Genomic DNA, 12,623 nt, shown 5'->3' with positions numbered 1-12,623 from the left:
TTGTGTTTTCATTACCAAAAAGTGAGACATTTAATTTAAATGAAAAGAAATTTCAAATAAAAAGTGTCATATTTTGCACCTCTAAAATCCAAGGGGAATCAACAAAAATTTATTTTTACTTAAGTTCTGGAAATAAACAATAAAGTTGTGCCCAGGACATTTATGACTACTGGCATACTGTAAATGTGACATTTTTGCTGTACAATTTTAGAGACATTTCAAATTAAAAATCTTACATTCGCACATTTTGATTGAAAAAAAAATGCACATTAACTAACAAATCATTTGAGATTTAATAAAATGTCAAAGTTTAGAATTCTTTCGATTAAAAAGTGCAAATGCGAGACATTTAATTCGAAATTTGAATTCAAACGTGCACTAAGACAGAGATACAGTACGCTCGTTGTTTTTATTTTGAAAACCGGATGTCGATATCCTTACAAATCAGCTTGATTCATTCGTTTGCATGCTTTTATTTACCGTAAAAAGCCTTTGTAGAAATTGAACGTTGAAGGTTACAGTTTTGCTTGAATTTATTTTATTTATTATCATTATTATTGTTTATAATTAATATTATTATTATTTTATATGTAGGAACTGTTGAGGTTTCACAGTGTTTCTGCCGGGGACTGTGTTAGTAGAGCATGAACTTCCGTCATTTCCTCCCCACGTGAATCGCTCCTTACATGTGAGGAGCAGAAACATTTCGACCCACTTAAAAAACCCAAACTTGCTTCATATTATTATCTTATGGTTGTCGGTACCAGCACCATGGAGTCTGTAGAGGAGGAGGAACAACTCGGCTTCGACTCCGACGAGGAGAAGAGTGAATTATCAGACAATGAGGTCAGTTTAGCTCGTTTTGTGCTACATACACAACATTCACGTATACACCAGCCTGTGAAAGTGTTGAACAGAAGAGACAGACGTCTACACAGTCGTATGAGGGGGTTACTTTATTATAAGTGATGTTTGTTATTGTGCTTTAGTTGTAAAATGGAATCGATTCCTATGCAATTTGTTGACCATATTCAGCCCCCACCACGAGTCTCCAGCTCCTAAGATGTGAAATGTATGATTTATCGATATATAAAAAAGTGTTCACATGTATTACTAAGCACACATCTCTTGTAATGTTTGTATTTCATGATAATGTATATATTTGATCTGTTACTTATGTGTTTCCATAGTTTTCCTCAGTGTTATTTAACTCGAATGTAATCTAAATGCACCCACTTACTACCCCTACTACTAGTAGTTTGGTATTTAGATTGTGTTGTTTGTAACTATGTGCTGAGCTTTGCCTATGGTTGTGACAGTTTTTTCCTGATTTAAATGTTTGATTGACTCTCCTTTAGCTCCAAGAAGCCTTTGCAAAAGGGCTGTTGAAACCAGGCATGAATGTGCTGGTGGCCAAAGCCAAAAAGTCTACCAACAATGTGGTGAGTGAACGAGTCAACTGCATTGAAGTGAGATTAGTTAGCTGTAAGTAAGACTAACTAAGTAAGAAAACCTTACTTACAGCATAATGTGTGTATATATATATGTATATGTATAATTTACATGTATAATTTATATAATAGCTATGGTTTTGAAATTCCTATCTGAGTACTAGTGTGACTTGTGATTTGGACATACTCTGATTAACATGTTTACTCATGTGTTGTGATGCAGGCGGGTTTGAAGCAGTGTCTTGCTGAATTCCGTAAAGACCTTCCCTGGGTTGAGAGGTTGGACATGACCAACCTACCAGCTGAAGACCTTATTTCCAAGGCTGATGGGAAAGCACCTGCTGGAGTCAATGAAGACATCAACGCGGATGATGATTTCCAGAGGGAGATGTTCTTGTAAGTGTGCAACTTATAATTTTTTTTATTTTTTTTTATAGATTTGAGGTGCCATTATTAAGCTCTCAAAGAAATATTCTAACCTCAAGGTCCATTACGTAGCTTTTGACTCAGCTATGGGATCATACTCATCAGATGGTGTTTCTCATTTGTCATAGAAATGTAAATGTTCAGACACTCGACACAGGATGTTGGTGTAATTGTTGTCTGTGTCTGTGTTGACTATATTAACTGTTTATTTTGATTTCTGCAAGTGTGTTTTTGTTGTATAAAGTGTCACAGGATCCGTTTGCAGCTATCGGGCAATACATAAAGTTTGTAAAATCGTTCTAATCAGCTGAGTCTTTATGTTCCTTGTTTGTCCACTTACAGCTACCGTCAAGCTCAAGCTACGGTCCTTGAGTCGTTGCCCCTCTTAAAGAAACACAACATATCCACCAAGAGGCCGGATGATTACTTTGCAGAGATGGCCAAGACAGATCAGCACATGCAGAAGGTGAGCATATATCATTGCTCGTGCAAAGATCACAGGTGCAGTTTTAATGTGAAGATCATTCATATCAAAATTCACATTTTAAATCATTAAAAGAGGCCCACGAAGAAAAAGAACCTCATTCTGTTTTTTTCATTTGTTTATCTTAAAGACACTGCAAACCTTTTTTTTTTTACATTTTCTTAATTTGATATTTCATCTCACAAACTTTCATTGTCTTTCATTGACCTAAAATCTAAATGTTTTCATAATCATTAATGTTTCCTCTTTCTCTGTGTAGATCAGGAAAAAGCTCATATCAAAGCAGATGATTATAGAGAGGTCGGAGAAGGCCAAGAAGCTGCGTGAGCAAAGGAAGTTTGGCAAAAAGGTGAGTCCCTGTTTTAGTCTGGTAGTCTAGTCTTTAATTCTTACTTTTGAAACCTGCCTTTACTCTGCTTGTGTGTAATGATACGGCGACATAATCAAAAGTAATTGCCAGACTAATAATATGTTTATGATGCATTGCTCTACAAAAGCCGCCTATGTTTAGTGATTACATGTTAACATAGTGATTTCATTGTGTATCAGGTCCAAATAGAAGTGATGCAGAAGAGGCAGAAAGAGAAGAAGGATATGATGTCTGCTGTAAAGAAATACCAGAAAGGTGAGTGTAATTTCAGGCTTGTGATGATGGAAGTTATAATGTTCTGCACTTACTGTTCCCTTGAACATGTAAAACAACAAGACTAATGTTATGTTAATGTACTTACATTTGCCAAAACGCTCTTTGAACCATAGAAATTAGCTTTTCTATTGAAGGTAAAGGACCATTTCAAATCACACGTCATCTACTCTGCAGTGCTGCTGCTGTTATCCATAGAGTGAGACTTTGAAAATAAAATTTTAAATTCTCTCTATGTAACAAAATATCAGGATTCTTTGCATGAAGCCACAGATTTGCCCGGTCCTGCACATATTGCACAATAAAAGCCTTGCTAAAAAGAAATGAATGGAAGCGGGGAACAGAAAGAACGGCTGAAGTGAAGCTGCCAGTTTTAATAAAAATAATAATAATAATAATAATAATAATAGATTTTATTTGTATTGCACTTTACATTTGAAAAACAAACCTCAAAGTGCTAAGCAGTTTTGTGGCATATGGCCACTTAAATAAATAGCTGGAATACAAAGCTAAAGACAGAGAGTGACTCAATCAGAATGTGAGCCTAAGGTGATCCTCGACGTCATTAAGCTTGTGTTTTTTTTTTTTTGTTATTTTAATTGAGAAAGATATACATATTACATAATGTGTATTAAAATCTTTTTCTCTTACAGGAATGACTGACAAACTGGATTTCCTGGAAGGAGACAAGAAGAAACCTAAAGACTCCGGTCAAGGCTCCAAAAAAGCAGCGAACAAGAAGGGGTAAGGTTTCAGCCTTGCACATGGCAGTCATAAATCTCCAGCTCGATATTTTTCAGTTCCTCACATTTCACAAATGGCTGAAATGTAACGGTTGTTTTCACAGCCCCAACGCTAAGAGGAAATTTAAGGACCAACGCTTTGGCTTCGGAGGCAAGAAGAGTGGAAAGAAGTGGAATACCAAAGAGAGCCACAACGACGTTTCCAGCTTCCGCGCCAAGGTGGCTAACGCGAAGGGCGGCAAGGGAGGGAAGAAAGGCAAAGGAGGACAACAAAACGTGAGTCCTAACACTCGTAAAACAGTCCAGACTGATTAAATACTTGTGGAAATGATGTCAAATCACAAGTTACTGGGAAAAACTTTAAACTTTAATGTTTATGTTTCACTTTGGCTTTCAGAAACGTCCTGGCAAGTCTGTACGCAGGAAGATGAAGTCTCGCTCGTAAAAAGAAACAGTCAACCAATCAAAAAAAGGACTAAGATTTGCTAACAAGCTGGATTCCCCCGCACCTGCTCCCCATTGTCTCCTCTGTACACCCTAAGAGACGTGTACAGTATTTCTCCTACACCTTTTTTGTACCATATAGCTTCTGGTAAATGAGTCTGGTATAACCCCGTCAAGCCACAGAGAGAGAGACACATGTGGTGCCATATTGCTGAGGAAGCTACTGAAAGGACACTGCTGGTGTAGAGAAGACAAAGAGAGAACAGCCTTCATCAACCCATGATTTTATTCACACAGAAAAAGAAAATTTGAACATGAGGAAACTGTCAAAGACAAAGTTTTATCACTTTTGTCTGTAGGTCAGTCCTAACAGATACTTTAATTACGCCTTAATGACCCCAACAGTTATTCATTTACATCATTTGTGCAGTTTGAAGAATTCAGTTTTATTTTTTGTGTCCGTCTCGGCTTACTGACTCATCAACTCTCCCCTGTGTGACCTGACATTTTGTAATATTGAGCAGCCGTCAGCTTTGCCCTTTCCCGTTCATTTGTATGGTTAGTGTGTGATGGGTGAGTGTATAGACCTGTTGAAGTGTTTTAAGTTTGTAAAGATGGGAAATTAAACTTCTGCCACTGACACAACCTGTATGTTTTGTCACCGACAAATACAAAGGAGCACACATTTTCACTTTTACGGCCTCTAATTCGCGGCTCGCAGAGCAGATTCTTTGTGTTTTGTGATGTCCGTGCTCGTTCGGCTGAAATTGAGCCTCTTGTCGTCGCGGTTCGGTGGAATCTGGAAAAATGGCAACAACAAAAAAAAAAGTGGTCAGATTTAGCATTTGATTGAGATTTGGAGATAAAAGTGAACATGTCAGAAATAGTGTATGCTTCATTTTGAGTTTGTTTATTGACACAACATCTTTAAAACTGATCACTTTGCATATTAGTGCTTGCATACGTTTTTTGAGCTCATATTTCATATTCAAATAAACTGATACACTAATACAGAGATGTTGAATCAGAGTTGTGTAGGAGTAGTTTTGGCTGCTCTGCTGTACAATATCAAATTATTTACAGTTTATTCACAATAATGGAAATAAGTGATGAATTTCAGTGAAATAATGACAACTTTTGGTTTGACATGATTTATCCTAGAGTCTTGTTTTTGAGGACACTGCTCTTTGTTCACACCTCTTGCTTCTATTTAGTATTATACACAATAATAATCATTTAAGACAGCGGTGTCGAACTCTATAGTTCATGGGCCACATGCAGCACAATTTGATTTCATGTGGGCCGTACCAGTTAAATAACAGCATGTTTTCCTTTGTTATACATTTAATGAAGTATCTTTTTGCAAAACAAATTAAGAAAAACCTTGAATTTCTTGAGAGAAATCCCATTAATTACACCCCTGATTTAATACATTCATTAGTTTGATACAAACCTGTCAGAGGTTTATTTAACCCACAGTATATATAATCTGTACCAGTGCATAAAGCCGTGCACATACTGTAGATCCAGATCCAGTGCCAAAGTAAACCTTTAAAAGTTGAAGAGTTACATTTTAAACTTCTGCCTTTCTTCCCGAGGTGAAAGTGAAACCTCACAGGACACATTTTAACGACGTACACTCAGTCAACACAACCGCCAATAAAAAGTAACATTTGCTGTACTTTATATCGAGGTGTGGTCAGCCAGCCTCGTTATTTTGTCACTTTTTTTATCACAGCAGGGGGAGAAAAGGATGTGTACTTAACAGTGACTCCACAGTTTGTTTAGTAACTTCAGATAAAGTTTTTTTGTTTTCTCACCAGTGGAGCCGACACCCATCCTATCTCCTGACTCTCGGTCATTGGCATGGCATATTTCTTGGTGGGTTCCTGGCGTGCTCTGTGGAAAGCTTCAATGAAGTCTGCTGCAAAACGGACATTTACTCAACATCAGCAGCAGCAGCAGCAGCCTGTGTCTTAGGACTTGATGATGATGATGATGATGATTGTGGCTTTAATTAGTATTTAAGAAGCATAAAAGTGAAGAGGAGCAATGGAAACTTACAATTCTCTCCAATCACTTCTGCTGGTTTAGCTGCCATGGGTTTATCTGGCAGGACATGTACTGAAAGGTAAAAGAGACACTGTGACAGACAGACCTTATACCCTTTAAAATATACATTATAGTGCACATGCATCAGCATAAACTCTGGATCTCTACAGTAAATTTCAAATTACGTTAAGGAAAAAAGGCTCCTTTCTAACCCAGAGGGAACGTTCTCTAAACGTTAGTTTTTGGTTTGGTTTTAACGAACGTTAGGAGAACCTAAAAATCCTATATCGCATGCTTCACTGTGCACAGACTGTAAAAAAGTTAAATAAAAATCAGCTAAAGCATTTTTAGGTGAGTCATATCTGTGCTCATTATTTTTTCTTTTTGGGACAAAAAAACATTTGTTGCACAGTTGGAGAATTAGGTCTTTGAAAGGACTCAGCACAAATGTGTTGTTGCTTGAGACGTCCTTCAATGGTCTAAAATGACTGGATCACACTAGTATCTGTGTTGGAAGATACTCAGGTTTGTGATATCAGTATCGTATCAGACACAAAACAAAGGTTATGGAAATGGTTGTGTTTAAAGCCAGACGCATTCTTGTGTTGTACTGAGAACGTTAAGAATAAACTGTAAATATGTTAATATTTGGTGATGGGATAAAGTAGTCTATCCATTGAGTTGTATGTAATAGGAATGGGTTAAATATATACTTCTGCCTACTCCTTTTCAAACATGTGACGAGATACAGTGTAAGACAAGTATAAGTATATATGTGTCAGTGGAATAGTTTCTACATCACATGGTACTAATGGAAATCCCTCTCCTGTCTGCACTGTATATTATGAAATATGAACATTGTTTCTTAGGAGGAGGAAATTGAATTCACAGACTTAGTGTCCTGTTATCAGTCAGTTACACGTAGACTCTTACGGAAATGAAAGGATTCACTTCTCTGCTGCTGAAAAGCAATGGATTCACTATTATATATATATATATATATATATATATATATATATATGTGTGTATGTGTAATTTTTTTTCCTCCTCCTTTGGATTGAAAGAGAACAGTTTTCCTTTTTTTTCTTACATTTCTTGCGTGGATTGATGCTGAACTCCGTGTGAAGCTTCTGGTGTCTCTGTTCTTTCCGTATCGTCTCGATGTGAATTGCGTTCTGATGAACCATATCCACTTTCTCATTTCCTGCCATGTTGAAAGATGAGCAATTCTCACATTCAGCTACGTGTAGAGAGAGAGAGGGAGAGAGGCCTGGGCCTGTTCTTTTGGGCTCGTTGCCTAGCAACGGTCAACACTGCCTCCAGCTGCAGTGGCGGCACTCGGTCACACGATGGCGACATGTGCATGGGTTTGTCTCATGGTGAAAATAATACATAGTCCCTTTGGAAATAGTAATTCTTTACACTTGTGACATTATGATATTTAATAACGGATTCATAATTGCTGTTATTTTAATTCGTAACACTATTCATTTTCTCTGTAAAGTAAATCCACACAGACACCTGGATTAAGCTATAAAAAAATAAAACACAAATAATGGATCTTTTCCTCAATTTTCTTCTAAACGTGTACAGAAACATCATTACTTTGCCTCTCAGATTTAGCAAGTTGAGGATACTTATTATTTAAGTAAAAATCTGCAAGTAATTGGCAAAAAATGTGGTTTGGTCTGTGAAAAAAACCAAACCCTGCTTTGTTTTAAGCTCTTTTAAGCTGAAACAAAGCGCTGCACATTGGAGATGAATAAAACCAATGAAATATATAAACATGAGACCTGATAGACATAAAAACAAACAACAAATACTATAATACTGTAGAAAATATAAAAACAACACAAATAAACAAGTCGTCGTGTAAAAGCAATACATCAAGTAAATCCATAGTTTTCACTCTGTTGATGAAGGTGTCCACGTTGTGCAAAGTGTTTGATGAACGAGAACCTACAAAAAACATCAGCCTGAAGTTTGGTCGTTGTTGAACCAGTGTAGCAACAATTTGGAATAATTGGTCTGCACACAGAGACCAACACTCACTTTGTCACACCTACAGATAATTTAGAGTGTCCAAATAACTGAAAACCCAGAGAAAAAACACACACGCACACATGGGTAGAACTTGCAAACTCCACGTCGAAAGGCCCTAGTTCTGTGCAAGCCACTTCTCCAGTGTGGCGCCCTTAGTTTTGTTTTTTAAAATAGCTTTTAGTCACTTTGCTGTGTACATTCATATACAAAAATATCCTCCGTCAACAAGGTAAATTAAATGTAAATAAAATGTAAACAAAACCAAGGTTTTCTTTCTGTATTTGAACGTCTTGACAAAGATTCAGATTAAAATAAGTCTCTTTCTGAAAAATGATCAATCATTTAAATTCAACATCACAATAAATGACATATGTCTCTCCTTGATCATAAATGTGTTTGGCAAAACATCCAGTTTCAGATGTGACGTCTGTGAGAAGAAGCTCAAAGTTTTTGCACTATAACAGTTTCCTCTTTTTTTTTTTTCATTAAAAAATGTTGAGCTTATCTTTTTTCTCTCAGCTCTGCAGACGTCGCTCTGATTTCCAGAAACCATTTGTTCATCTCAGCGCGTGCTACATTTCCTTCACAGCACCGCTGCTTTGTGCCGTGTTGAAAATGTTTGCCTGGAGCAAACAGACCTATCAAAATATAGTGGAAGAGCGCTGATGAATGAATCTGTCCGTAGCCAGCCCGACTACAGTGAGACTTCTGTTTATTTGTTTGCATATTATGTTCCCTGAGGGCGACAGATGACAGTCAAGGCATTTTTCTCAGCTCGCTCACTCACTAGAAATTGCTATAATTCACACACACACACACAGTCAGTGAGTGTAACTGTAATGGTTGTTAATATTTCACGCTACTGAGAAACTAAGTTTTTACAAAGTAGTCCCAGAAGACCGGCAACATTTTGTGTGTGTTTGTCACATTATCTTGGCGCACATTTGACCTCCTCTGGTGTCACGAATCCCACTTAAATAACAGCAGTCTCCATTAACATCTTCTAAATGTGAGCTCTGGTCGGGTGTTGCTGCGGGTTTGCTGATAAACTCCCTCGACTGCAGTGACAATCCTGCTCAGACTGCTGACGTCTCACCACTTGCCCCCTCATGTAACCATATCTTATTTCATTTCCTTTCTATTTGGTTTCCCCTCTCTCCACCACCTCCTCCTCCTCCTCTTTCCGACTTCACGCAAAATCCTATCTTTATTCCCTCGGAAGCAATCTTTTTGCTTTTACACTCTGCTGTCCCTGTCTTTGTGAGATGTGTGAACTCTGTGTCTGTGTGCATGCTTCTTCTTCTTAAAGTAAGACACAATGTGATGTTCAGGTCTTGGTTTCTGTCTCATAAACTGATTCAGGCTTTATTAGCCCCGTGTGAACGATACAATGGAAACAGGTAATAACTCAAAGAGTGGAAGGACTGGAGGAGAGATTTAAGTGATTTCAGTGTGGGTTGGTGAGAAGTCCCCTGTGGTGTTTGTGTATGTGTGTGAAGACGACTGCACAAATATGTATTATTGGAGGATGGGAGGGCTTTTTTTGTGTCAAGCTTTGTTGCCGTGCTCCTGTCACAGTGTCAGAACGAGTTATTAGCGAGGCTGCGTTTGAGTTCCTCCGGCTGGGAATTTTTTTTTTTTCAACCCCACATGCGACATGTGATTGAATAAAATGTGACAAGGTTTTTCATTTAAGTATTTCCCAGCTCCCTTTCTGACAGATATAGTTAATAAGGGATTTTCAACTATCTGTCCATCCATCCATCCATCTTCTACCACTTTGTCCTCCACATGAGGGTCGGTCGTTGGTGCCAATCTCAGCTGACATAGGGTGAAAGGCGGGGGTACACCTTGGACGGGACGCCAGTCCATCACAGAGACACATAGAGACAAACAACCACCCACTGTCACACTCACACCTATGGTCACCTATGTGTCCAATTTTCCTAATCCCCAAATCTGTATGTTTTTGGACTGTGGGAGGAAACTGGAGAACCTGGAGGAAACCCACACACACACGAGGAGAACATGCAAACTCCACGTCTTCTTGTAAGAAAGGCAAGAGTGCTATTCTCAAACTATTTGTATGTTATGTTAACACAGGGTTTGTAATATATACTTGGAAAGGGAACTTGACTTGTAACCGGAAGGTCGCCGGTTCAAATCCCCACCCGGCCAAAAAAAAGGGCTGGGGTACTCCTGAGCAAGGTACCCAACTCCCAATGCTCCCCGGGCGCTACTCAGTGTGGCAGCCCACTGCTCCTAATTCTAGGATGGGTCAAAATGCAGAGGAATACTTTCCCTAAGGGGATTAATAAAATTAAAAGTGCAAACTACCAATGTCCCCACACTTTTCTGTCAAACATTTCCAGGTAATGTGTAATTTACCTGGAAAGTAGTTTGGCTCAAATTGGTATGGTAAACTCGATGCTGTTGTTTGTTACCATGGCTACAGTGGTGTTTAGAAATGATCAGAAAATAAGGTGTTTTACATTTCTGATGATGGCAATTAGAACATTACAGCAGGTAATGAAAATAAAAATGATGCTTCTATAAGACACCAAAATATGTCCACTGATGTGATTAAATGGACTGACGTTTGTGCTGCTTCCTCAACAGAAAACTCTACAGCTAAAGTTACGACCTGCTTTCCTTGCGACCTTTCTTCAAGGGACTTCCTGTTTTATTTTGTAATATACGCCCCATTTATTTATTGTTAGTTTCACTTCCGGTCTCCACCTTTCTGCTGCACCTGTGTCTTGTTAGCTAATTAGCTCTCAGTGTTCGCGTGTCCTACGTTGCCTGTACCTTGTGTTTACTTTTTTTGGACTATGTTCCCACCCTGGTTTTGATTCTTGGACTGTTTCCTGGGACGTTGAAAGACTGTAACAACTCCAATGTAAGTCTTTATTTACTGATTATTTATCTCTGGCCCAGCATGTGCTTTTTAGGTTTGTGGTGGTCTTGTTGGGTTGATCAAGCTGTGGTTGTGTTGCTATCATTACTTAAAGTCCATTGCAGCTTTTTCTATGTGCGTATATGTGTGTATTGTACTGTACTGTGCTGTTCTGTTCTGTTCTTTTCTGTTCTGTTCTGTATGTGTTGGTGTTTGTGTGTTTATGTACTTCAGGCTTGTCTCATACTGTAGATGTTGACTTGTGGATGCTTGATCATGTTCTTGAATTTGATCACTAACATTCATATATAAGCTACTGTAATGCTATACATGCTGTAATGCTTACAGTTTGACAGATTTCACGATGTAAGACATTCTAGTAGTTTTAGACAGTCAATTGTGTCAGTTTGAATAAATGATCAACAGAAACCCTCCACTAAATAAGAGGAGATTTAAAAAAAAAAAAAAAGCACATTCAGATTATGAGGTTGGAGTCTCTTGTATCTAAATTTTATTTTCAGTTGATGTGACAGTTGATATATTTTCAGGCCTCAGATCTTTTTCACTTTAGTATATGGTTTTAATTTTCAAAATAAGCCCACCTTCAAAAGGAACTCCCAATGGCTGAGAGGAAATGTGGGGTGACCTATCACCGTTTTAGTCATCTCCGCCAAGGTCGGTGGGATTAATTTGCTTTATTGCGACAGAAAGTAACTTGCGTTGCTTGTATTTGAGGAAGAATAATGGAAACTTTCACAAAGAAAAGGAAATGCAGTTACAACAAGCAAAATACAAGAGGTTGGAGCCAGTGGAGCAATTTTCAGAGAGTTTATTGTATAGTTCTTTTTCAATCTCTCACGGTGGAGAATACGATGTCAAGTGACACTTATTTCTTGAATACAGATTGACATTATGACAACATTTTACATTACTTGGTGAATTGGTGACGTGTTCCACTTGAACATACTCTTTGTCCAACAATTAGTTTTTGTTGGGACCTGGTCACTCTAACTGTATGTCTTTTATGTGACCATGTGACATGAATCACAACGGTCTTATCACAGTCCATGCAGCTTTTTGCCTACAGGCACATGCTGACATCATTAACCTGCTTCTTGGAAAACAAGGCAAAATCAAATTTGTTGTGATAGGTTTTGTCCTAGAATTTACCCTAAGGGGAGCTATAAAGGTACACAATCTATTCTTACTTACGTTTTCAGGTTTTTGGGTGTGGTTTTTGTAAGGTATTTGTGCGAGAGGGCAGTCACATTCAGATGCAAGACACTTGTAATTAAGATTGTGATCCACCTGATCTGATCTGTAGTGAAACAGAATTTAAATTAATATAGGTATGATGTGATTACTTCTTTCTGCAGATTATATACCAGCACCAGCCTCTGAACTTTATGAACAGGACACTGTTTTAATTCGCCAGTGCTCC

At 38.0% G+C, this 12,623-nt stretch overlaps 2 protein-coding genes across 2 annotated transcripts; one reads left to right on the top strand and one right to left on the bottom strand.

Moving 5' to 3' along the window:
- Positions 1–651: 651 nt before the first annotated feature.
- On the top strand, positions 652–5,206 carry ebna1bp2 (EBNA1 binding protein 2). The gene is made up of 9 exons (XM_058639467.1): positions 652–846; positions 1,359–1,442; positions 1,675–1,847; positions 2,220–2,343; positions 2,621–2,710; positions 2,911–2,986; positions 3,658–3,748; positions 3,852–4,023; positions 4,145–5,206. The coding sequence occupies exons 1-9, from the start codon at positions 751–753 to the stop codon at positions 4,190–4,192; spliced, it is 954 nt and encodes a 317-aa protein (XP_058495450.1). The 5' UTR covers positions 652–750; the 3' UTR covers positions 4,193–5,206.
- On the bottom strand, positions 4,895–7,516 carry cfap144 (cilia and flagella associated protein 144). The gene is made up of 4 exons (XM_058639468.1): positions 7,334–7,516; positions 6,256–6,315; positions 6,012–6,115; positions 4,895–4,990 (listed from the first exon to the last, which is right to left on the bottom strand). Exons 1-4 carry the CDS (start codon positions 7,452–7,454, stop codon positions 4,895–4,897), a joined length of 381 nt encoding a protein of 126 aa, XP_058495451.1. The 5' UTR covers positions 7,455–7,516.
- Positions 7,517–12,623: the final 5,107 nt, after the last annotated feature.

This window comes from Solea solea, chromosome 9 (assembly GCF_958295425.1).
Source record: "Solea solea chromosome 9, fSolSol10.1, whole genome shotgun sequence".
Taxonomy (NCBI): domain Eukaryota; kingdom Metazoa; phylum Chordata; class Actinopteri; order Pleuronectiformes; family Soleidae; genus Solea; species Solea solea.
The sequence above is the reverse complement of the archived record's forward strand: the minus strand, read 5'-3'. Positions and strand labels throughout refer to the sequence as shown.